General features: G+C 47.5%; 1 protein-coding gene across 4 annotated transcripts in view; it reads right to left on the bottom strand.

Annotated features, from left to right (window-relative positions):
* ARHGAP17 (Rho GTPase activating protein 17) overlaps nt 1-26,755 on the bottom strand; it is a 79,785-nt gene extending 53,030 nt beyond the window's left edge. For all 4 annotated transcript variants that reach the window (XM_040973181.1, XM_040973182.1, XM_040973183.1 and 1 more), the window contains exon 1: nt 26,620-26,755. In XM_040973181.1, the coding sequence (XP_040829115.1) occupies nt 26,620-26,672 (53 nt within the window). In that variant the 5' untranslated portion in view covers nt 26,673-26,755. The remainder of the gene's footprint in view (nt 1-26,619) is intronic.
* Nucleotides 26,756-27,015: the final 260 nt, after the last annotated feature.

Raw genomic sequence — 27,015 nt, 5'->3', positions numbered from 1 at the left:
TGGGAAGTGGAGCACCCATATGGGATGTCATCAGTTGCAAGGTGAGGATTTAGCCATTGAGCCATCATGCCGGGTTCTGTTTTGGTTTCTGTTACATGTGCACTCACTTTGCTATGCCAATTAAAATGAAAAGGGCATGATATAGGCACAGAAAGAAATTTCTGATAAAGTGTTGCTAAATTCTGGTTACGCAGCAATATCTTAAGTGCATCTTTGAGAAACGGGATCAGCTATGGCTGATATTCCAGGAAATCTGATTACTGTGCAGACAGCTGCAGCATAAACCCTGCCACATTCCCGTCACCTGCATTCACTGTGAAATTACAATGAGCAGGCTCAGCGTACTCTGGTGTGCAGGGAGACCAGCTTGTGCAACAGGCTCATCTCTTGTGACAAGCGTTTGCAAAGTCCACAACCCACTGTGGTCGCAACTGCTTCATTTCATGCCAAGTTGGTGGGCGAGGTGAGTGCTTCTCAACTGCTGCATCTCATTCACTCGGCTGTCCTCTTAAACTCCTGGGAAGGAGTCTCTAATCCACTTAATTGGATTTTAATAAAGGACCCTCTGACACTTCACAAATGAAACAATTTGTTACACATTATAAAGCAATGAAAAAAAAAATGGTTCCCACACTTGAATACTTGACCAGAAAAGGGAAATCTGCAGGGTGAAATGACCAAGTACAACATATTTTAGCCGAGGGGGCAGGGAGGAAATGGGTCTTAGGAATGCTATTATTCTGGATTATTTCCCCCTGAAAAGATGAGGTTTTATTTACATATTTGTATCTTCTCTAAGATAGGGTTTTACCTTTATTTCTTACTTGAAAGGATAATAACAAAGCTCTTCTGACTCAATCCTCATGTTATTGGAATTCTGATCAATGACTAAGACGAACAGTTACATTGAAGATAACCTGACCGGGTTATCGCTTCTCTGCTCCAGCCAGCGTCCCCAGCAGCTTCATGGTCAGTTGGCTTTTTCCCTTCTGGCACATGAAATGGAACTTACTTGCTATCCTGCCCTAACCATGTGACCTGAGTAAGCCTCAACGCTCCACCAAGGCTCCCTGCTTATAGCAAAGTCTGCAGGAAACATCTCACACTTTTCTCAGAGGCTAGCAGGGGATGCCCAAGCACCAAGCACCTTGCTCCCAGCCTACCCCTGCCAGTCACCGCACCTGCTCTGACCTGGAGGCAGCTGGCTCTAGGATTTCAAAATTGACTTAAGCATGATAATCATTCTGCAAAATACTGCCCATGCAGATAGTGCATAGCAAACCGTGACTCGTGGCTGGCTGGAGGCAGCGAGAGCGAGGAGGGGGAGCCCAGGTTACTGCTTAGGAAAAGCAAGGAAAGTGGCTGAGAGGAACTGAAACCCACACAAAAAAAATCTACATAAGTGCCAAAGGCAAGGCTACACAAAGTGGAGGGCTTAGTCTCCATGCCTGGGCCGACTCAGTGCTGTGGCGAAGAGGGGTTCTACAGGCTCCTTTCTAAACAGTTCTTCCTAACTCAGCATCTTTGGACTTTGCAGAGCGCGTTCCCATGGGCTGCAGGCCATACATGATCATTCAAATGTTCTCAGACTCACAAGGACACATTTTGTTCAAAGCTTATCTGTAAGATGTCCCTGGCAGAGACTTACTGGTTTGCTTTGGGTTTTTTTTTTTCTTCCTTCTGAGGTACTCTGAACCCCGGGAACAGTAGATAGGAAAAAAAACCTAGCAAGTTACAGGGGTTCTTAACTATAGATGTACTTTCAATGCTGGGGGCTTTTAAAAAAATATTTATTCATTTATTTGAAAGAGTTACAGAGAGGGGGAGAGAGAGAGAGAGAGAGAGAGAGAGAGAGAGAGAGAGAGAGCGAGCTTCCTCCACTGGTTACTCCCAAGTTGGCCCTAATACCCAGGGTCGGGCTAAGCCGAAAGCAGGGACGGGACCAGAAATTTAAACCTCCCATGTGAGTACAGAGAGGCCCAAGCACTTGGACCATCCTTCCCTGCTTTCCCAGGCACATTAGCAGGAAGCTGCAACAGAAGTGGAGCAGCCAAATGCTTGAAATGGTGCCCATACGAATGCCAGCATCAGAAATGGTGGCTTAAATTGCAGTGCCCCACAATGCCATTGTGGATTCTGAGGCTTTAAAAAGAATACTGATGACTTTGTTTCTGTGAAAAGGCAAATGAAGGAGACAGAAAGCAGGTAAAAGGCTGGCTGGGGATGGTGGAAAGATAGGAGATAGGGCTTAACTACACGGGGGCACCTGATGCCTCACTGGACAGTGATGGAAACATCTAAAACTGAATTGTGTGACGGTTACCCAATTTACTAAGTCACTGAGTGGTACGCTGAACATGGTTGAATCTGTTGATATATACAACATATACCTCAGTACAGCTGTTCAGGAGGCTGGCACTGTGGTGTACTGGGTTCGGCCAGCATCCTTTATAGGAACAGCAGGTTGCAGCTGCTCTGTTTACAATTCAGCCCCTGCTAACAGGCCTTGGGAAGGCAGAAGATGGCCAAGGAACCTGAACCCAGGATCCTGGTTTTGGTCTGACGCCACTGGAGCTACTGTGGGCAGAGTCTCCATCTCTCTGCAGCCCTCCCTACCCCCACCACCCGACACCCAAATTGGGCCTTTAGTAAAAATCATCTTTTTTTAAATGACAATTGAAGGGGCCAGCACAGTGGCACAGCAAGTTCATTCATGTGCTCTACTTCTGATCCAGCTCCCTGCTATGGCCTCGCAAAGAAGCAGAGGACGGCCCAAATCCTTGGGCCCCTGCACCCACACGGGAGACCTGGAAGCAGCTCCTGGCTTCCACCTGGCCCGACAATAGGATATTCTAAAACAATAATAAATTCATTGAAAAAATACAAGTTGAGCATCCTTCATCTAAAAATGTGAAATTATTCAAAATCTGTGAGTATAAACACCACAAGTGGGGAAGTTCATACCACAAAACTTGCTTCAGGCTAAAAATTATTTTTAAGATGTTCCAGAAAACTGCCTGTAGGCTGTGTACAAGGTATGTATAAAACATAAATGAATTTCATTTTCAGACTCGGGACCCATGCCCAAGACATCTCATTATGTGTATACAGAGATTCTAAATTTTAAAAAATCTGAAATCTGAACCATTTCCGGTTCCACACGTTTCAGACGAAGGATATGCAACATGTAACCCCTGGAATCCCCAGGACCGCAGCCCACCACAATGGGAGCAGCACCTCTGTGGGTGCAGTGTGGTGGCTTTTACTGCACTCCCTGCCAAGTGTAGCCAGCACTGAGAACCAGGAGGGCACAAGTTCCAAGTGCAATCATTAGCCCCGGTGACTGCGCTGGAAATGGCAGGCAAAGTGGCTGGGACTCAGCAGGCAACAGCGGACAGAGGCAAAGATGATTAGAAGCGCTCCCGTGCTGCAGGCCCTAAGTGCACCCTTTCTGGGTCAGAGCTGCCCAGACTGTGTATCAAGTGCCATGAGTCACAACTGGATGTGGCCTCTTGCTGTGTAAACTGAGTGATAAGAAACCAATGGATCCAATTCTAAGTTTCGTTTCAAAGAATAAAGATCCAGGAAACGGAAACTAAGAGAAGGACCCTGGGGTCAGACCTGACTTGCTTTCCAGTGTCACCACCCAGTGAAGCTGCCATTGCTAGCTCTGTGTATCAAGAGCTATAAAATAACAATAGCAATGGTTACTTAGAAACATCTACCTTATTGAACATGGCCCTATCACCTAACCAGGGTCTGTGAGCCACCCTAAGAATCGTAACAAATAACAACCTTCTGATTAACCCCAAATCTTATCAAAGAATGGCTTCCCTGAAGTCATCAAACTGTTCTAGCTTCTCCGTGACAGAAGTTACTGTTGAACTCAAGCCTCACAAAAACAAAAACTTATGTCCAACTTCAGACACAGCAGGGCAGGCTGTTCAACGAAAACAAAGGCTTGGTTGTGACAATGCGGCGTGGGATGGAGGCGGCGAGAGGGAACTGAGGCACACAATGAACAGAAGCTTGGAGACAGAATGCGTGGTGAGCTAGCAAAACTCTTCATCAAAGGATCAGCATCTTAAGCCGCTGTGCATCACAGTGCTGGTACCCAGGCTGTTAAAGTGCTGCACCAGCAGTTCTGAGACCCACACTCACAGGCAGCCGACAGCAACTCTAAATCCCCGGATGGACTGGCTTAGGTCTTCCTCCAGTCACCCTGTATTTATGAGGCTCTCACTCAATGCCAAGGACTGGGAAGGGCTGGGCGAGGGAGAAGATGAGTCAACGTTCACCTTGAAGAGCTCATGGGAAAGACAGATGTGTCAGCAAGACATCAGAGAGTGAGGCCGGCACAGGAGGGGGATCGTGGCTCCAGTCCGAGCCAACCTCCCCTAAGGCAGCCATTGGGGTGCTGCAGGAGAGGGGGCGGTCTGCATGCACTATGACAGACCAAAGTGGGCAGATGTGGTTCCCAGGAAAGGCTTTGCCTGCCCAGGCACCAGGGCCAAAGGGGAGCCAGTGATGTGCTTCTCAGTAATGGGATGGCACTGGGTTTGAGCTTCAGAGAGCAGAGTGTGGCACAGAGTAAGAGGGCATGCCCGGAGGCCTCTGTGGCCATTTATACCTGAAAACAAAGCCCCACGTCACTGACTGAGAACTACCAACTGGAAAAACACTCCAAGAAGTTCAAGAACAGTGTAGAACAATAATAGTGGTGGTAGCCATCAAACACAGAACTGGAATCCATGGATAGTAACATACACTCTCAGTGATTTTACCTAACACCATGCTTTCAACAGTAAACTACGAAACACTGAATACTAACGCTTGGCGCTCTTAATTAATCTGTTACACACATTTTGAAAAGGGTCACTTATTCCTATTTTATGCGTATGAATTTGGGGCAGATGTCCATCAATAAACTAAACAATGTAAGAGTCTTTGAACCCTCCAGAAATAAAGCAATTTCAAGCTCATGTACCACAGTTTCTCAAATTTTCAGACCCCAGCTCTACCACAAACTAACCATATGATCTAAAAATACAGCCCTTAACCTTTTTTGCCTTTCATTTCTATTCGCATCAACATTCTCACACAATGTTTAAGAGACTACAATCAAAGAGCTGAAGAGAAACCATTTTGAAAACAGCACTGTGCTTTACCAAGGTAAGACTCGACCTCTATACAACAATAAATGCTACCTTAAAAAACTTTGCTTTACTGCACTTTGTTTGAGAGGTGCAGAGCAGAGTCTACCTGCTGGTTCACTCTCCTAATGCCAGCACCGGGCAGGACGAGGACGAAGACCAGGACAGTGCTCTCACCTGTGGCAAGGACCCAAACCCTGGCGCCGTCCCCCACTGCCTCCCTCCTCAGCAGAAAGCTGTAACAGCAGCAGGACTGGAACCCAAACCCAGGCATTAGGATGGGGCTGTGGGCAACCCAAGCAGCTGGCTTAACCATGGCACCCAATGTGTTAAAAACACTTTCTAAAAGCATAGGATTCTGAGAACGCTCTCCTAGGCTCCCCCAATAAAAACACAAGAATGGGGCCCCCAGAAAGTTCCATGATGACATGTGGTGCACAAGATGAAGTAAACAGACTAGTCACCTGGAAAATTAGGGTGAGGCGGCTTCTGGGGGACGAGGGATGGATTCTGGGTGGGGAACACCATAAATCTCCGATTTTCTAAAGGTCAGGGGAAAGAGTGCCAGACGGATGAAAAGACACTTACAGATGACTCAAAACAGACATTTTAAAAAATTTTTAATGAGTTTTTTTTCTTTCTTAAAAGGATATTCAGCGTCACAGACTGTGAGCCCAGCAGAGCCGGGCCACCCAGCTCTGAATTAAGCTACGGGCTGGTGTCATGCATATTTTGCCACTAAGCTCTTCATGCAGTTAGTCACCCAACAAGTATTTGTTGGGCTCTCTGCCATGAGCCATTGTGAGTAAGAGACCTGGCCCCTGCCCCGACGGCGCTGGAGGGCTATCGAGGAAAGCAAGAGACCACACAGAGGCCCCACCAGAAGTGCTCCCTGGGGGGACCGCAGGGGCCCCTGGGCGTGGCAATCCCCGTCACAGCACAACCCCCCTGAGCTGCCACCGTGTGCTCGGCCCTGGCCCAGGTGCTCCGCGGGAACCAACACCCTGCAAGGGGTGGGTACTGCTGCCATCAGACTCACTGCAGGCAGAAACCCAGGTCGAGAGAAGCAACGTGACTTTTCCAAGGATTCCCAGCTAGGCTCTGAGAGACGCACTTTACGCGCAGTAGCCTGTCTCATCCTGTGATCCTGCTGCAGGCAAACTGAATGGTTCCAGAGGAAGAGCCCAGATGCAGGCAACCACCATTCAGACTGACCAAAGGCCCAACACGAACAGGCTGACACAAGGGGGGGTCATGCCAGCCTGACGCTCACATACATTTGCCACTCAATCAAATGTCGGTATGGGTGGTGGCAGGACAAAAAATATGACTCACCTTCCAGAAAAAATACCTTCAATACAGCTAAACCCAGAGACAGTGGAATTATTTGCGGGGACTTTAAAACTATGATACACACTTCAGAAAGGATGTGGTAGAAAAAGCAAACAAAATGCACGAACAGAGCAAGGATTTTAGCAGAAGTTTACATATTTGAAGGAACTGCTCCGACTATAATCCTGCAACAGTAGAAAAATTGGAGCAAAGTATCCCAAGATCCAGGCACATGTCCAAGAGTTTATTACACATCTAATTAGGGCCAGAGGAGAAGACAAGAGCCTCGGGCAGAAGAAAGATGTGAAGAGACATCAGAGAAAGTTCCAAACTGAATGAAAGCTTAACCCACACTCAGCCCCAGGCAGGAGACATACAAGGAAAAACACAACTAACAATGTCAAGGCCACACCGTTGAAAATCAAAGAGTAAACGGTGAAAGACTGGGACAGGGTGGGAAGAATACAGCATGAAAGCAAAAATGCCTAGCTGAGGGCCCAGTGCTATAACCTACTGGCCAGCCTCACTTTGCATGCTCTAGTATCCCATATGGGTGCCGATTTGTGTCCCAGTGGCCCCACTTTCCATCCACCTCTTTGTTTTGTTGGGTTTTTTTTTTTTCCAAAGATTTATTTTTTTATTATATACAGATATACAGAGAGGAGGAGAGAGAGGAAGATCTTCCATCCGATGATTCACTCCCTAAGTGAGTGCAACAGCTGATGCTGTGCTGATCTGGAGCCAAGAGCCAGGAACTTCCTCCAGGTTTCCCATGTGGGCACAGGGTTCCAAGGCTTTGGGCCGTCCTCAACTGCTTTCCCAGGCCACAAGCAGGGAGCCCATCCAGCTCTTTGTGACCTGGGAAAGCAGGACGACAGCCACTACCCATCAAGTTCCCTGCTTATGACCTAGGAAAGAAGTGGAGGATGGTCCAAATCCTTGGGGCCCTGTACCTGTGTGTGAGACACAGAAAAAGCACTTGGCTACAGATTAACTCTGCTCTGGCCACTGCAGCCACTTAGGGCGTGAACCAGCAGATGGAAGATCTTTCTATCTGTCCTTTCAGTAAATCTGCCTTCCCAATGAAAATAAAAAATAAAAAGAGAGAAAAAAAAAAAGCAAAGTAAAGACACTCTTAGAGAGACAAAAGCCGAAAAAGAATTTATCTCACCATAATATCACAGTGGTAGAGAAAGGGAGATGAAGAGAATTTAGGGAAGTGACATTTATACTGAAAGTTGGGGGTGGTGCAGTCTCTGCAGGGAAGACATCAAATAACCTTTGATTACCTCCCATCTAACTCTGATTAGTCACTGCTGACTACAGTTACGGTCAGTAAGTCATGAGGACTGGTGCTGTGGAGTGGCACGTAAAGCTGCAGCCTCCAGTGTCGGAACCCCATGATGGTGCCTGTTTGGGTCCTGGCTGCTCCTTGCTGATGACCTGGGAAAGGCAGTGGCAAAAGGCTCAAGGGCTTAGGCACCTGTTCCTCCTGTGGGAGACCTGGATGAAGTCCCCCTCCTAGCCCAGGTAACTACTGTGGCCATCTGGGGAGTGAACCAGCAGACAGAAGATTTCTCTGTTCCTCGTGCTCTGTAACTCTTTCGAAAGAACAGAAAAAATGGGGGGAGGGCAGGGAGACGGAGGTGGGAGTGAAGTGGATGGGAGCTATACTGTGGCATAGTACGCTAATCCTCTGCCTGTAGCACTGGCATCCCCTATGGGTGCTGGTTCGTGTCCTGCTGCTGCACTTCCAATCCAGCTCCCTGCTTATGGCTTAGGACAGCAGCGAAAGGTGGAGGCACTGGCACCCAAAGGAGAACTGAAGAAGCTCCTGGCTCCTGACCAGGACAGCTCCAGCCACTGTGGCCATTTGGGGGTGGGAGGGTTGAACCAATGGGTGGAAAATCTGCCTTTCTCTCAGTAAATCTGCCTTTCCAATAAAAGCAAATAATTTTTTAAAGATTTATTTTATTTTTATTGCAAATCAGATACATAGAGAGCAGGAGAGACAGAGAGGAAGATCTTCCATCCAATGACTCATTCCCCAAGTGGCTGCAACAGCTGGAGCTGTGCTGATCCAAAGCCAGGAACCAGGAGCCTCTTCCATGTCTCCCACGTGGGTGCAGGGTCCCAAGGCTTTGCGCCATCCTCGACTGCTTTCCCAGGCCACAAGCAGGGAGGTGGATGAGAAGGAGGGCCGCTAGGATTAGAACTGGTGTCCATATGGGATCCCGGCGCATGCACGGCAAGGACTTAAATCGCTACGCTATCATGCCAGGTCCATAAATAAATTTTTAATAAGTAAATTAATAGAGGTGGCAGCAGCGTTTGAGACAGGCGTAGCACCACACCGCACTCATGGAATGTGAGGTTTGGAGGAAGACAAACAGGACCCTTCTCACTTGACAGGGACCTGGCAAATGCCTGCTCTACAGATAGCAGTGGCATTTCTGATTACATACATTTAGGGTGCCTGAATATCCAAGAAAATGAGGCAACACAAAAACCTGTTTTCGGTTCACTTCCCAGACCATGTCTTCTTGAGTTCCCTGACTTTTCCCACATGGGTGTTACCTGTCGCCCTCAGATTACTACAATAAGATGTCTACAACAACCTACTTAGAAAGCAAGGAAGTTCATTTCAACCCAGGATTTACGAGGGTCACAGCTGGAGACGGGCAGCCCATCAGTTTGGTACCTGGCGACTGCATTCTTGCTGGCAGAGACCCAAGACGACAGAAGTGCCACATGGCAAGAAGGTCACGTGTGTGTCTGTCTCTTCTTAAGAAAGCACCAGGATCAGATTATCACCTCCACAATCTAATCCAATCATCACTTCCCAAAGGCTCCACCCCTAGACATTACAATTAGACTGTCTACCTTTAGAACCATTAATGGAAAGTTCTAGGGCCCAAGCCTTAACCACATTTCTTTGGGGAGTAGACTATAATTCCTATGGGCTATGACATTATATTTTTTATTTTCTCAGAACTTTGAATCTTCTTTTTCTTCTTTTTCTGGAAGGAAATAATGGATTCTTTCAGGAGTTTTCTTATATACCACTGTCCTGCTTTAGATAATGAATGAACAAATAAAATTGCACTTGTGTTGGTTACCTACAGTCTGATTCTCAGTAATAAAGTACACCTAGAAACTTATCTAAAATACCTTCCAATTTCTAAGATTTATTTTAAAAATCTCTTGTAACATCTCAGTGTTTAAATCAGGGAGAAGAGATAAGCATGTATCAGCCTACGGCCTGCAACCATCTCCCACTAACAATGGTACCAGCCGATTTTCCTGCTTTCAACGATATTAAGAACTCATCGGTGGATAGCCATTCAGTCTGTCACTCTGTAACAAATAATAATGATTACTGTATCCTAAGAACTCACCAACAAATTATAAAATTAGCTGACACAAAGGCAGGAGGGGAAGTAGCAAAGGCACAAGGCATTTTAAACTGGCTAGTAATTTCTCTAGCATTACTGGACAACTCTAACTTCTCATCAGATCTGGATATGATCCAAACAGGATATCTGTCTTTTCTCATTATCACAAGCACTCTAACTAATGAGAACACCATATACACCCCAACTCATTTGCCACCCACAACTAACTTTGAAAGCAGAACAGAAAGAGACCCATAAAGGCGTATTCTGTGTGAGTACCGCGTGCTAACCGATTGCACCACTGGAGCTCCATAAAGGCGCATCCTGAAGGTCCCCACCTCCAGCAAGCCACTAGTTCCTTGCAGGTGGGTAAAGTGGCTCAGAACGAGAGCCTGGTACAAGTTTGTTAAGAGTCAAAGCCAGTCCATCACCTAAGAGCAATGTAACACTGAGCAAAAGACTTATCTCTGTGTCTCTATTTCCTCTGAAATGCATATATTAAGAATATTTTATTGGGCCCAGCACAATGGCTCAGTGGCTAAATCCTTACCATGCATGCACTAGGATCTCATATGGGTTCCAATCTGTTGTCCCGGCTGTTCCACTTCCCATCCAACTCCCTGCTTGTGGCCTGGGAAAGCAACAGAGAATGGCCCAAAGCCTTGGGACCCTGCACCTGAGTGGGAGACCCAGAAGTTTCAGGCTCCTGGCTTCGGATTGGCTCAGCTCCAGCCGTCACGATCACTTAGGGAGTGAAGCAGTGGATGAAAGATCTTTCTATCTGTCTCTCCTCTTTGTAAATCTGCCTTTCCAATAAAAATAAAATAAATCTTAAAAAAAAAAAAGTATTTCATTGGGGCCAACATTGTGACACAGTGCATTAAGTCACTTTCTGCAGCGTCAGTATGAGTTAATGTTCTGATTGCTCTACTTCCCATCCAGCTCCCTGATAACGAGCCTGCGAAAGTCACAGGAGATGGTCAGTTTGGGACCCTGCACCCATTTGGAAGACCTGTAATAAGCCCCTGGCTCTTGGCTTCTGGCTTCCACCTGGTCTAGTCCCATCATTGTGGATTTGGGAAGTGAACCTGCAAACAGAAGATATCTTTCTCTCTTTTTTTCTACGCTCTACCTTCAAAGAAAATGAATCTTGGAAAAAAATTCTGCCTATAAAAAAATTTTATTGCTTTGAAAGAAGTCTATAATAAACACAAAGGATTATATAATATATACAAAGTGCTAATTTCTAGAAAGGTCACAATCTTTTTTTTCTGGGGGCCTGGTGTGGTGGCACAGTAGGTGCCACTTCAGATGCCTGCATCTCTCATTGGAGTACCAACGTGAGGTGTGGCTGCCCCGCACCTTGTCGAGCTTCCCGCCAATGCGCCTGGGGAAGCAGCAGGTGATGTCCCAGATACCTGTGTTCCTGTCACACGGGAGACCTAGCTTCAGCCTGGCCCAAGGCTGGCCATGACAGCCATTTTACCTTTTAAAGACTTATACAAAAGTTACAGAGAGAGACGGGGGTGGAAGGAGAGGGGGAAGGAGATCTCTTCCATCGACTGGCACTCTTCAAATGGACACAATGGCCAGAGCCAGGAGTCCCCTCAGGGTCTCCCATGTGGGTGGAAAGAGCCCAAACAACTGCACCATCCTCCACTACCTTCCCAGGCACACCTGGGAGCAGGATCAGAAATGGAACAGCCAGGCACCAGAACTGGTACCCACATGGGATGGGATGGTGGCATAGTAGAAGGTGGCCTAACTTGCTATGGTACAACTTCATCTCCTGTTCCAGCTATTTGGGGAGTGAATCATCAGATGGACCGCTTTTGTCTCAATTCTCTTTCTGCCTTTCAAATAAATAAACAATAAATTTCTTTTCTCATTATTACTGAGCAAGAGTCGGGTCTTTGTGATCTCAGACAAGTGACTGTTTCTTCATGTGTGAACAAGGGAGATCCAAGCGAGAAGGGAAGAGGCCCCAATGAACCACAGTACATGGCAGAGGGGGTCAAAGGGCAACATATCATGAGCCGGGTGTGGCGGGATGACAGGCCAGAGCCTAGGACACCCCACATATTGATGTTTCTCATAGAAGGCATGGGAGGATGTGAGGGTGCAGAGAATGAGGTCAGTTCTGGAAATACTGAGCTCCAGGATCTGCTGACTGTCCTGCAGGGACATCCACTCTGGCGACTGCTACATAGCTCCGAGAAGCGGAAAAGGCATCAGGACTAGAAATGTGGGCATGCTGGAACTATCGGCAGCAAACACACATTGGAGGCAGCTCCCTCAGAAAGTGGATCCTGCAAAGGTGAAGGACTCAAGTGACTTAAAAAAAAAACAACCCACTGGAGAGAGGGAACAGAAAAGGAGTCCCTGGAGGGACAGGGAGACTCCAGGGTGTGAGCAAAGACGAGTGGCTCTGTAAACTGTGGCACATAGCACAAGAAAGAAGGGGCAGGAAAGCATGAGACCGGATCGGGGAGAACAAGATGCAGGATGCTGATGAGAGAGGGAGAAATAAGTCACACGAAAGGGTGGGGGTGGGAGGAGACGCTGAGAACACTGTGAACGTGATGAATAGAGGCCGCAGAGAGGGCGGCTGAGAAGGCAGAGCACCGTGGGGGAAGCTCAGGCCAGGGGCACAGCTCGCGGCAGCTGGCTGGCCCCAGAAAGGTGCCTGGACGGAGGCCAACGGGCAGTGATGACAGCCACGCAGACCAGCACACATCAGACCTGGGGACACGGCGGCTGCACGGGGTTGTCTCTGGGAAATCAGTGGGCAGGTCATCTGAGGAGAGTGGGTGTGTCTGGGGGGAGGGTGGAGTGGATCTGAGGAAAGTGAGAGGCTGGCAAAAGCACTCAGGGAAAAAAAAAAATGGGAGAGGAGCTTCAGCCAAGGATTGGGAGCCAGTCGGAAAAGCTCAGCTAAGCTAGGAGGCCATAACATTTCTGGCAGTCCTACCCTGCATAATTGGATGATCTTTCTGGGCCACACCCCAGGTCCCAGGTCTGGGAGTGGAGAAGTCAAAAAGGACATAGACTTGAGCTGTTCCTCGCAGCTCAGGTGAAAGCGGGAGGCCGGCTGCAGGGGAAGCAGGGGAACTGTGGTGTGTGGGAGAGGAATCGGAGATGAGCCTGAGGCAGACAGTGGACAAACAGCGATGTTAGCAGTGGTCCTTACAGCATGCCATGCCCGTCCACATTCCCACTGGCAGGGTACCACCCAGTCTCGGGCCACACCCAAGACAGCAACAGGCCATTGCCTTGAACTCTGCCAGACCACTAAGTGAAAAACGGACCTTTGTGTTTTGCTTTGATTGTTTATAATTTAGCAAAGTCACACATTCTAATCGGTCATCTATATTTCATTTGAAAACTTTCCTCTCGTGCTCTTTGCTCCTGAGTGGGCAGTTCTTGAAATTGATTAGAGAGCTTTATGCATTAAGGATATTAACTCTGTGTGACTATCCTTGGATTTTTTCAATTAATCCCTCAACAAAATATTAATTATAATAGCACAATATATACATAACAGGCAAAAGTTCAGTTATCACATTATCATGTAGTGATCTTTTATTATACTTTACGATTTTATGACAAAGTATGAAGTATTTTCCATTGTAAGCTGTCTTTTATTTATTTTACGTCTTATTTTTCACTCCTAATCTGTCAGCATTTACCTTGGCACAAACGGAAAGGTGAAATTCAACCCATTTCCCTAGTGCTAACCTGCTGTCTCACGCTATTTCCTCACAGTCTTATGACGCCTCCTCGTACATGCCAGCTTCTTAAACATACAAGAGCTGGTCCTTGTGCAGTATCAGGAACGCCAGTTTATGAGCTGTGGGGACACAGCCAACAGGTTGTTCCACCAAGGTCAGTGAGTGAGTTGATATACTACACTGGCAGGTTCCAAGCCCCCAGATCCAGTTTCCAGCGCTTCTACTTATGGCTTTAGGATTTTTCAGTCCTGGTCTAAAACTTACAAAAATGTACTAACCGCCAAGAAGGTTAGTGTTTAGGGAAGGTAACTGCATGACCAGCAAAACTCATGACAGAGAATCCCATTTCTACTCCTGTGAGAGAGGGCGCTCACTGCTCTGATCTGGAGCTCTGGACTCAGACTCCCAGGCACAGTCTGCCCCTGGAAAGCATGTATCAGGACAGGGCTCATGCAGTAGACTTTATGCCCAGATGCAAATGGGGGGCGTGACAGCTCATCTAGGCCAGCAGGAGACATTAGAGGATGGAAAGCAGAACAGGTTGGACAGTTCTCCTGGCCAAGCTTTACAGCACGGTCCTGAGTCTGTGGATGCACTAAGATGGACTTTGTCAACCAACAGACCTTGGAAATAGTTTTTCAACCCTGGAGCAAAACAACCAATAAGTTCTCAGAACTATCAAAACCACTCAAGTAATATCACTTCCCACATTGTGGTCTCTGAGGTATCAAGAGACCATCCCCCATCCCCAGATGCTGATGTAGTTTGACATCAAGGAGCAGCCCCCTACCCCATCCTCCCCTGTCGACACAGAAGGGGAAAAAAAAAAAAAAGAACTGAACCATTTATCCCGCTCCCCTTCCTCCATACCTGGCCTACTTCACCTTAACTGGAAGCCCATATGGGTGTGTATCCCTCTCAATTATGCATATAGTATTAAAAATAAAATTTAAAATAATAAAAACAAAAGAAAGGTCTGGCTCTTAGCTTTGGAATATTGGGAGGATCTGGAGAGTGAACCAGCAAATGAAGATTTCTTCCTATCTTCCCCCCATGAATGTCCCTTTCAAATAAACACATAAATAAATAATAACTACCTCTATTTCATTCTACAGGCTAGACGGCGTCTATTCCTGAAGAATGCCCCAAGATTCAGAGCCTACGAGTAAGCTTTATGACCTGCTGACCACTTTTTATGAGTGATATTAACATCTTGCCACATCGGCCTCATTTACTCTCATTTCTCAACTTCCTTTTCAAATTATTGCCCAAGTCTAAAGTGCATCACATTGCTTTATGTATATAGCTGGAATACTACAAATTCAGCATTCTGCTTTAAAAACACCTGTCAACCTTATGACTAAGACACAGAATGAAAGCTCAAATATCAGACACACTCAATGTGTGTGGCTCAAGACAAAACGAAAGATGCTGCAGACTGCCAACGAGAACCACCTATATGACCATACTCACATTTAGAAGGACTTAAATATTCTTTATCCTGAGCCTGGAATGTCTAGTGCAGGAGACCATAGGCTCTTTCTTTATATATTGCGATCATCAGTTACATAGTTACATATTAGTCTGGGATCTAATCAATTAGAGATGAGGAAGAAATCCTTAAAACAAATAAAAAGAAATAGAAATACCGATATCACATACATAATAATCTCCAAAGAAGGAACAGAAGTATCAGCTATAATCACTTTAGTAATGTAATCAAATATGTAGACAAACATTAATATCACCCATGCTTGCCAACTTAATTAGGTAGGACCTACAGTATTCAGTAACAAAAACAAAATATTTAAGAGTTATAAAGGTATGTGCATAGAAAGAGGTGTGCTATGTTCATTTTTTGTTTTGAAAAGATTAATTTATTTCCTCTGGAAGGCAGACTTACAGAGACAGGGGTCCACTCCCCAAATGGCTACAAAGCCAGGGCTGGCCAAGACAAAGCCAGCAGCTTCACCTGGGTCTCCCACACGGGCAGGAGGCACCCAGGTACTTGTGCCATTCCCTTCTGCTTTCCCAGGAGCATTAGCAGGGAGCGGGATGGCAAGTGCAGCATCCAGGACTAAAACTGGCAAACAGGACGGGATGACAGCATCACAGGCAGTGTCTTCACCGGCAATCCCAAGGCCAACCCCACCATATTCATGTTTTAAAGGTTTCAAATCTCCCGAAGGCATCAATTACAGATTCTCCAGGCAATATGCCTGGCTTTCGTTTACTTTATACTCTCAGGGACTACTCAGTATTAGAAAACCCAATAAAGGTTATCTAAATAAACAAACCTTGAACTTAGAAAAATCCTAATGGATTTCTCTAGAAACTAGAAGAAACATGATGCCAACATTTGTCTTCATATAATATTAAGACAAAAACTGAGAAAGAACTCTATTAGATTAAAAAAAAAATCCATTTGGGGAGTGAACCAAGGATGGCAGATCTGTCTATCTTTAGCCCCCCAGTCTCTGTCCCTGCCTTTCAAATAAATTATTTTTTTAAAAAATCCCCAAAGCTACCTCCTGATTTCCTTACCTCTCTCAGCCTATTTCAGTAACTCTCACCTGTCTCCCCTCATCCTCCTCCCTGTTACCAGAATCTCCCTAAGCATCAACTTGCCTTTCTCATCTCCTGCATACATTGGCTCCCCAAATTCTACCACAGTCATCTTCAAGCCATGAGAAATGGAATAAATGGTTTTCTAATGAAGGGTTCCCACAAATGGAAGCAAAACTTAGTATAGCCTGCCTCTGAAAGTTGGTGACAGTGGTCCTGTTCTAGTATTTTTGTGCTGTTATCTTGGGGTTTTATTTGGGGGCGGGGGGGTACTAAACCTGATAGGTCCAAAACTACAGAAATTATGAGATTATGAAAACAGAAGATGAAAAACTGCAAGTAAAGAGAAATGAGCAATCATGACAGATTGAAATGTACAACAAAACCGTCGATTTGGAAGAAAGGTGACCAGCCATTTACACTAGGCAAAGAACATTATGCTGGTTTGGAAGCTTTTGTAAAGCTTTGAGGAACCAACCTACACCTTCTTTTGGATGGAAACACACCCAGGGACTGTGAATTGAAATGCCACAGTCACTGTGGTCTTAATAAGCAGATATACAAAGAGCCATTCACTGCTCTACTGATTTAAACTAAAAGAGCTTGGAGAAAGTTGTTCCTTTACTAAGAACCACAGAACAGTGATTTAGCTGGCAAGTTCAAGGATACAATTTTCAGTGTCAAGTTTCTCTAAACCTGTTTCTGTCTTTTAGAAGTCCCAATCCCCTGTTATCTCCAGCTGCCTGCTAGGAGAGCCATCAAGGGCCTCCCGTGTAATGGTGTTGGTGGCACAGCACGCTGGAGCAGCAGTCCAAGTCCCTGGCTGCCTGACTTCTCATCCAGGTTCCTTCCAATGTGCTTGGGAAAGGAACAGAAGGGGCCCCTCACCCATGTGAGACAGAGTGGAGCTCCTGGTTCCTGGCTGCTAACAAGCTCAGATCTAGCACTGCAGGCATTTAGGGAGTAGACCAGGGGATAGCAGACCCGATTCTGTGTCTCTATCTCTATTTCAAATAAGTCTTTTTTAAAAAGAAAAAGATGGACCAGCATGGTAGTCTAGTGGCTAAAGTCCTTACCTTACATGCACCCAGATCCCATATGAGTGTCAGTTTGTGTCCCAGCTGCTCTACTTCTCCCATCCAGCCCCCTGCCTGTGGCCTGGGAGAGCAGTGGAGGACAGCCCAAGGCCTTGGGACCCTGTACCCACACGGGAGACCTGGAGGAAGCTCCTGGCTCCAGGCTTCGGATCAGCTCAGCTCTGGCCGTTGCAGCCACTTGGGTAGTGAATCAGTGGATGGAGGATCTTTGTCTCGCCTTCTCTTTCCAATAAAAATAAATAAAATATTTTAAAAATAGACACAAAATGCGTGGCTCTGGTTTGTGTTCCAGCTATTCCACTTCTATTCTAGCTCCCTGCTAATGCACCTGGGAAAGCAGTGGGAGATGGCCCAGATCCCCAGGACCCTGCACCCATACAGGAGACCTGGAAGACGCTCCTAGCTTCAGTCTGGCTCCACCCTAATCATTGCAGCCATTTGGGGAATGAAACTGTGGAGAGAAGGTCTCTCTTGCTAAAAAATAAAATAAATCTCTTTTACCAATAAAATACTTTTACCAAAATCATTATCATCATCACTGAAGTCTTACATGTGCCAAGAAAGCCTTCTAGAACGTCTAGCACTCTCAGAGTCCCTCAAGCCTGCATCCCGCCCTCCCTCCACCCTAGGACTCGATACAGCTGGTCAAGTATAAATTCTGTGGTACATTTCCCCATGGTGCAGCGGGGCATGGTTCCAACTAGCCACTCCAGGCCAGGCATTGAGGGTATCCAATGACCACAAGAAATCCAAGCTGGCTGATTTGAAATCTTCACTCTGACAGGTGACAGGCAGCCAGCAGGTACTCGGGAGAATTTCTGTACATTTTTAAACGTTTACTTGTTTATCCTCTTCTGAGCGCCTGTGTACTTAGTCTCTAATTTATGACTCCAAGTCAGTAAGCTGCACAAACTTGGCTGACCCCTGTGGAAGAATACCAGGAAACTACAGCAGACATGCTCATGAAATATTGAAGCAGAGATTGGGTTTAGGACTAGACGGAAAGGCAACTCTCTAAGGGCGACACCAGGGAGAGTGGAGGCAGAGAGAAACATCTTCGAGTAAGTACAAGGAAGCAGCCACAACAGATCAACAAGCTGTAATTAATGTTAGAGAGCATGGCATGGGAACCCAGGCCTCAGAGCAGACACGTGATAAGGCAATGTCACTCCAACTGCAGCTGAGGGAATGCAGGGCAGCCATACTCTGTAACCTCCCTTAACTCAAACCTGTTGTTAAACGGCTCCTTTTTTTTCAATAGTTATCTTCATTTGAATGGCAGAGTTTACAGAGAAGAGACAAAGCGATAGTCTTCCATCCACTGATTCACTCCCCATCCAGTGCTGAGCTGATCTGGAGCTGGGAGCCAAGAGCCAGTTTGTGTCCTGACTGCCCCACTTCCCATCTAACTGTTTGTGGCCTGGGAAATCAGCGGAGGATGGTCCAAGTTCTTGGGAACCGGTATCTGCATGCGAGACCTGGAAGAAGCTCGTGGCTTCTAGATTTGGGTCAGTTCAGCTCCCGCCATCGCAGCCATTTAGGGAGTGAATCGATGGATGGAAGATCTCTCTTTCTCTGTAAAATGAGCCTTTCAAATAAAAATGGATGGATCTTTTAAAAATAAATAAATAAGAATAAAAATAAAGGTTTCCTTCCAAAGCTTAAGAAATAGTTTATTTCAAATACCACTGACAACTTTTCATGCCATGAGCATTAGTCTCTGAACTAGAGGTCAAAGCAGACAGCCCAAGGCCAGATAAAGATGACAGATATGTTTTCTTTGGCCTACACACTGGATATTTTGTTTCAGTTGCCAACATTTAAATATCAGAGAACTTCACATGGAAACCAGGATTCTAGAGCATCATTAAAAACAGGAAGGTGTGGCTCCACTGCGCCCACATTCACCATGGCAACACATGACTAAAGAGGAACGAATGCCCTTAAATAGCCATGTACTTGGCAGTACACCACAGTCCCCACCATTCTCTATTGTTGCACTGACCTCCCACTTCACTCGCTCACTGGTCTGTCTGGCTTCTGCATCGTGACTGTGACCTCTGTTGGCACATCAAAATTCATGACCTCCCCTTACACACTGGAATTGTGGTCTCAACCTTTTAGGTAGGGGAGACGTTATTTAGAATAATTTTGCCCACTCAACAGCTCCATTACTAACACCAGGGCAGATCCACGAACTCTATCCACCATTTTAAACCCAATAAAATCTTAAATCCAAAAAACAAGAAGTTTATTTGTAATAACTTACTTGGCAACCAAACTTGACCTGCACTGACACTAGGCTATTTATAAGCCCTGTGTTTCCATTCAGTGTGAGTATATTCATACATGTTGCTGTAGCAACAGTAGTATGTTTGATTGCTGCTGAAGACCCTATTACTCTTCAAACACCTGGAAAAGTAAAACTCCTCTGACCCCTACAGTTTCAAATGTAGTTACACACAAATGGATACTGAAGCATAATCGCACTCTGAAGGGAATTTGTAGTTCCCTAATTACCACAGCACCCACCTATACTTAACACACAAAATGGTATACACAAAGCATCCTGTGGTCTGACAAAATTCACGATGCACATCGGATTCCAGGACTGATTTGAGGTTCTGTCTCGGACAGTCACGAACCTTTGCCAGCAAGGCAGTTTCATCATACGGGGGCACATGGACATGGAGGTTAGAAGATAAGGTGTTTTTGCCATGAAGCTGGTGATTCACAGAGTATGAGGGCACAGAACCCCATCCCTTCACAGTTTGTTTCTTCCCTACTCACCTAGAACCTCTCTCATATTCTAGGATTTCACAGCATATAAATGGCATAACAAGTCCGCGGAGGGCCCAGCATGATGGTGCAGTGGCTAAATCCTCACCTTGCACACAATGGGACTCCATATGGGCGCCAGCCAGTTCATGTCCTGGCTGCTCTTCTTCCCATCCAGCTTCCTACTTGAGGCCTGGGAAAGTAGCACAGGATGACCCAAGGCCTTAGGGCCCTTTACGCGTGCAGGAGACCCACAGGAGGCTCCTAGATCCTGGCTTGGGATCAGCTCAGCTCCGTCCACTGTGGCCACTTGGGGAGTGAACCAGCAGACAGAAGACCTTTCTCTCTGTCTCACCTCTCTGTAAATCTGCCTTTCCAAAAACAAAGAACTAAAAACAAGGCGCTGTGAAGATCAGACAGAGACAATATTGGGAAGATGTGGGACTGCTTTCCACCCCCGCTTGACACGGACGCTGCATGGAATCCCCCGGGAGAGGAGCAACGCGCAGGTGCCCTTGCTCAGAAACACCGTTCAGAGAACCCCTGGCAGAAGCAACGTGGATGTCAGCATGAGGGAAAGGAAGCAGGAGTGGGTGAGGCAGACACGTTACTACCACTGGCCAAGGAAGGACAAATTCTGTGATCAGATGTAGGAAGGGCTGGGCCCCCTCAGGGAAGAGGGGAGATTTACCCCACGTGACACCAAAGGGCTGTCCTGGGATCAGCAGATCGAGCTGCGCTCTGACTTGCTATGCGAATCTCTGTTGCTGGTCATGGGTCAGGCTCTCTTGCGAGTGGTGTCCTGGACATGGCCGCTGGATCCATACAATCACAACAGAGTGGGCAAGCAAGGCTGACGAGTAACACAGGACAGAGAAGGGTGTGCAACTAGCACAGCTGGCGCCTCACCTGAATAGGAGGGCTGCAGCTCAGCCCCAGCTACCTGTCCTGGCTAGGTGGCCAGATATGGCCAGGTCTCCCATGATTTTAGAAAAAGCTGGAAACTCAGACTGTCACATGACAGACATGCTCTTCCACGTGAGCCAATGACTAGGTAAATAAACATTGTAGACCAACAGAACACACCTATGCCCTCCTTGTAAAGAGATAACTCTGGGTCTTTGGTCTTGCCAGTTCACATCTCAGAACCTTGGGATAACTAAACCTGAGTTTCTCAACCTCAGCACTATTGACATTTGGGAGCTTACAAGTCTTTGTCAGGGCGGCAGCAATGCTATCAATTGTAGAACGCTCAGCGGTCCCACCAGCCCCTACCTGCCAGATGCTGTAATAATTCGCCAAAGCTGCCAGTCAAGACCATCCCAACTGGCCTCAGACACTGTGAAATGTCCCCTCGGGGATTAACTCAGCTCTAGTTAAGATGCACGGGACTATACAGTCTCCAACATCTCAGGAAAATTTCATTAATACACAGGTTTTCCACGTGAGGGCAGATTACAGGAAGTATGGATTTAAGAAACCTGCGTTTAGACCCACGGCTCTGTCATTTACTAGCCTGACAGCCTCCCTGATCTCTGGCTTCCTCATCATTAAATTGGCAATAAATAATATAATCCCTGAGAGTCATCATAAGAACGCAGTGTGTGATAATCTACCCAAAGTACCCAGCCCAGCAACTTAATAAGCACAGCAGACACCTGACAGACATTAACGGGCACGAATCCTTCCCTGATGAAGAGGCAGCCTGGTTTCTCTAGTCCAGAATATACAGGATCCAAAGTCAGAAGCCCTGGGCCCAAGTCCTGCCTTGGTCTCTTCCTAGCTCTGTGAACCTGACAAGCCTTTTGTCCCTCTTCATAACACACAAGTAAATGATCATTGCTCATTGAGGGCAAAGCCAGGCAGATGGGTGCAGCGCTTTGCAAACTAAATCACTGTAGAGAAGTTGATTATTACAATCAGAACTTCACAGATTGCAGTAAAGCAAACCATGAGCTAGCTCTTGAACAGATCCAAAGAACAGGATATTTTCACAAGAGGTTAAGATGGGGTGAGAGGAAGCTGAACAGAGATGGCTAATTTCAGATTGTTTTAGAGAACAGTGGCCAACAGGTGATCACAGGCACAACTGGCCTCAAAGTATTTTATTTAGTTCCTTGTACAAGGGGTCTTCGCAATGCTCACAGAAATATATATCATAAGAAAGCTATCCCGGGCCTGGCAGCGTGGCCTAGCGGCTAAAGTCCTCACCTTGAACACGCCCGGGATCCCACATGGGCACTGGTTCTAATTCCAGCAGTCCCATTTCCCATCCAGCTCCCTGCTTGTGGCCTGGGAAAGCAGTTGAGGATGGCCCAAAGCTTTGGGATCCTGCACCCACGTGGGAGACCTGGAAGAGATTCCTGGCTCCTGGCTCCGGTTCGGCACAGCACTGGCTGTTGCGCTCACTTGGGGAGTGAACCATCAGACGAAGATCTTCCTCTCTGTCTCTTCTCCTCTCTGCATATCTGACTTTGTAATAAAAATAAATAAATCTTAAAAAAAAAAAAAAGGAAGAAAGCTATCCCTAGTTTCAACAGAGGTTTGCAACAAGCTAAACACTTTTAATTCCAATTCCGCCCAAGCTTTTGAAGTATCCCTGTAGCACATGATGGTCACTTCACTTGAATGAAATGCCACCTCCTGCTTATTGACATCAGATTTCAAGGTTTTCTTGAAAACACTTAAAATCAAGGGCACACAGAGCTCCACATTGCTACCTGGCTACAACACACATTTCTTTTACTAGCCTGGCGCTCCGGGCACTTGGATCTGTAACTTCGATTTCTCTTACGACAACCATGCAGAAGCAAAAGGTCCCTGCAGAAAACAGTCCCCAATGAGACGCTCCCTCCCAGAGTGTGGAAACTGTATTCCCCTTGTAATGTCCCTCAAATTCCTTTGTTTTTTGAACATTTCCCATAACCCCAAGCTCCTCATTCTAGCGAATACCTTCCCCTATTCAGGACACAACCTGCCCCAAAGCACCATCTGTGTCCACAGGATCATATTCAAGAAGCACAACTTGGTGTCTAGCACAACTGCAAAACACACATTGTGCCGCTTACTGTGGGCCTGACTGGCACCCATCTCCCCTTTTTCTGGTCACAGCACCCTAGTGTTCCCTGGGGAAGCAGCACTCCCCTACTCTTGGGTGGGGTTGATGTCATTCCATTTCCTTGGCAAAGCATGGGGCTCAAAGGCATTCCAGAGTCAACATCCTAAAGATTTTGGACACAATGACAGAGAAAAGTATTCTTTCTCCCTAGGATTGAACAGAAGACAACGGGAAGCTGGGTGAAGGGGGTGGAGGTGGGCTCTCCCCAGGGACACCACCTCGTGAAGAATTGAACTCCCTGGATCCAGTTAAACACGAAACCTCCACTCGTAGGTCATACGTGAACCAAGTCCTGTCATTGCTCAAAGCAAACGAATTGGATTTCCTTCCACCCAAAGAGACCTGAGTACAAAAAAAACTTAAAAGAAATGCCTGAAGAGAGAATTAAAATGAGAGATTCAATTCAAATAGTCTCCTCTGGAAAACCTCGATCCACCCAGTAACAGGAGGGCCTTCCCTCTGCATCAGCACACCCTTATCTCATGGACATAATTATTTTCTGCTTGTCTATCTCCTCCACAGATCTGCTGAACTCCTTCAGGGCAGGAATCATGCACTCACCCTGCATTCTCTGATGCACAAAGAAAGGAGAAGGGTTTGAGCTCAGTTAGCTTTTGTGAATCAACAAAAGGCAGGTGGACAAAAATAACCATCTCAGCTCTCATCTTTGGGATGCTACGTCATGACACCAGCTCCCAAGCATTGCCCTGTGACCCACAAGACTACCTTCTCGAATATTCTCACTGGAAACAACAAATGGCATCATGAGAATTCACTCTTCCCAGACTTTACTAATTCTCCACATGTCCATCTCAAAGATCTCCAAGGTCTCCATTCTAGGGAGGATACTGCAAGCAATCACCAACGCACAAGGGACATGTCATTCACACACAGAACTTCCTTCTCAAGCTGGCACATTGGTTCAACTTGCTAATCTTCCACCTCTAAGCACCACATCCCACATGGGTGCCTGATTGTGTCCCAGCTGCTCTACTCCCCACCCAGCTTCCTGCATATGGCCTGGGAAAGCAGTGGATAATTGCCCAAAGCCTTGGGAACCTGCTCCCACGTAGAAGATCTGTGGAGAAGCTCCTAGCTCCTGGCTTAAGATCAGCTCAGCGCTGGTTGTTGTGGCCATTTGAGGAGTGAACCAGTGGACAGATCTTTCTGTCTCTCCTCTCTCTGTAAATCTGCCTTTCAATTCCCCATCTAGATCTTAAACAGGGGGTGTGGACAGCACAAATCTCCCATGCTTCCGGCCTTCATCATGACCCAAATACATGCAAGCTTCCTGATTCTGATGCCTGCCGCCTATCTCCTTCCAATGACTGATTCTGGGCTCTGTCCCACCCTCCAAGCTTTCCCGTCCTAGTCTTTTTATGGTGACCAAAGTGGGAAACAAAAATAGAAAAATATCAAGGAACTGAACATGCAAGAAATGCAACAGGTTCCTCAGTATATACAGATGTCCTGACTTTGCATCCACACCACACCCTTAATAGCTCTGGAATAGCTCCTGCTTCCACTGGCATCTAGCAATAAAGATTTTCAAACAGAGCCAAAGGTCAGGTCCAGAATTAAACTTGTAGCATGAATCACCACGCACTCTATGCAGTTCACGTTTTCCCATCCTTGGGCCCACACCACCAGAGAAATCTAGTAAGAACCAGAATTAACAGTTTATTGAGCATCTGTCATGCGGCAGGAACCACTTGGACACTAAAGAGGCTACAGCAAAGACTCTCAAGGCATTCCGTGTTATGGAGCAACTGTGTTGTAGAAAAGTAGGGGTGCAAGGGATTAGGAAATACTCAAGAGGGACACCCCATGTATGTAGGAGATTCACAATGGCTTCCAGAAGGCCGAGAGACCCTTACAAGAGACCTGAAAGAATGAGGTGGTGAGCCAGGCTTCCTTGAATCCCAGGTAACAAATGAAGACAGCAAGGTCTACTCTAAAAACTGAAAGACCAGCCTGGCTGGAGTTGAAGACTGTGACAGGAGAAGACTACAAGGAAGCCAGAACCCAAGAGATTACTAAGGGCTGTGTAGATTTCAATCTCTCAGAACCCTGCATGAAAACAGCAAACTCCCCTGGCCCGACACAAAGTAACAACAGGCCAGCACCACAATCTAAGATGAGGACCCAGGAGCTCCCAGAACAGTGGTTCCAGAACGCACAAAGAGCCGTGCTAAACTCACAAGAATTTTTACCATTTGCTTGCAGGTCCTGCCTTGAGGCATCAGCCCCGTGACTTCTCCTGCCTGCCGTCTAAGCTTTTTTTTTTTTTTTCCTCCCGCCTACCCGTCGCAAGGGTAGGGATTAACTCTGCAAATAGGATAAAGGCCCACCAAGACACCAAGGTGGGGCACCCCCCCCAAAAAAAAAACAGCCAAGAAAATGAAAAAGGACAACACTAAGCAAAAAATATTGAAGGAAATGAAACACTGCAAAAAGCAAATTTAGAAAAGTCAAGAGGAAGTAAAAGTATTTTCACAGACACAGAGAAAAAGAAGTGTCCCATGTGATACAGCCAAACTCCCCTTTACTGTTAAAAAAAAGAAGAAGCAAAAGCAGGTGCTGTGAAAAATCCACACGTTCCCATCTCTTGGCTGCTGAAACGGTAAATGGACACAGCTGCCCTGGAAGTCCTTTAAGCACTTGGCCCAGCTGAGAGGCCTCCCGAGCAATCACCTCAAGAAGCTCTCCAAACCACAAAGCACGCCTGAGCCAACGCACTCGGGTATCTTCTGTCCTTTAACAGTCAATACCATTTCTCCCCAGGCATGACAGCAGGCAAGTAAGCATCCTCTCCCACCGCCAAGGTGGTCTCCAACAATCCTTTTCCGTCCGACGCCAAGTTGCTAAGTGTCAAGAACTTGGCAACCGCGGTTAAGTTCCTAGGTAGCCCTGGGGCCGAGAGAGAGAGAGAGAGAGAAGCAGGCGAGCACCTCCGAATTCTCGAAGGAAATCCGAGCGGCTGGACGAAGCCTTTCGAACCTACGATCCCGTACTGCCCTGCTAGCGAGGAGCAGGGACCCGCCGGGGCGGGAAGACAACAACGCGGTCCCCGCTGCACAGCTCTGGGCGCAGCAGCAGTGAAGGACTTTTAGCCCAAGGTGGCGAGCCGTGACCGGCTGGATCCCCGGGAAAGTGAGATAAGGATCAGGAATACTAGTCCTCCCAGGGCGACGCTCCCCTGGGCTGGGACAATGGACAGCGGGGGGCCTCCCGAAGGGTGGCTGTGGAGGAGACGGCCGGCCCGCCTCGGTGGGGTTTCAGGGGTGCGCCCGGAGCTCGGCGGCCAGGCCCCGGCGAGGCACAGCCCCCCGACTCTGAGCTCCGCTTGGCCTCGGGCGCGGCTGAGGCCCACTCGGGAGCCGCTGGGCCCAAGGAGGGGCGGGCCCGGCCAAGAAGCCCGGTGCGACCCCCCGGCCCCGGCACACTCGCCTGCCCACGGTCTGGTTGGCCAGCTGCTTCATGCGATTGAATTGCTTCTTCATGGCGGCGGCGGCGGCGGCCCGCGGGGCTCGGGCCGGGCAAGGCAAGGGGACAGGCAGGCGGCTCCTACATCGCTTCCCGGCCCAGGCGGCGGCAGCAGCAGCAGCAGCGGCGGCGGCGGCGGCGGCGGCGGCGGTGGAGGAGGCGGTGGTTTCCCCAGCCGGCCCCGCCTCCGCCGCGTCACTTCCAGCGGCGCCACCCCGCTGCCTGCGGGGCGGCCCAGCTGAGGCGAGCCGCGCCCGGCCAATGAGCAACGCGAGGCTCGGGGCTTGCCGGCCCTGGGAGGCCTCAACGGCTAACCCCCCACCTCAGCCGGGAGACCACCCTCCTCCAGTGGGCTTCGAG

The sequence above is a fragment of the Ochotona curzoniae genome, unplaced genomic scaffold (genome assembly GCF_017591425.1).
Source record: "Ochotona curzoniae isolate NIBS_2020 unplaced genomic scaffold, NIBS_Ocur_1.0 contig_2321, whole genome shotgun sequence".
Classification (NCBI taxonomy): Eukaryota; Metazoa; Chordata; class Mammalia; order Lagomorpha; family Ochotonidae; genus Ochotona; species Ochotona curzoniae.
This window is presented reverse-complemented; position numbering and strand designations above follow the sequence as displayed.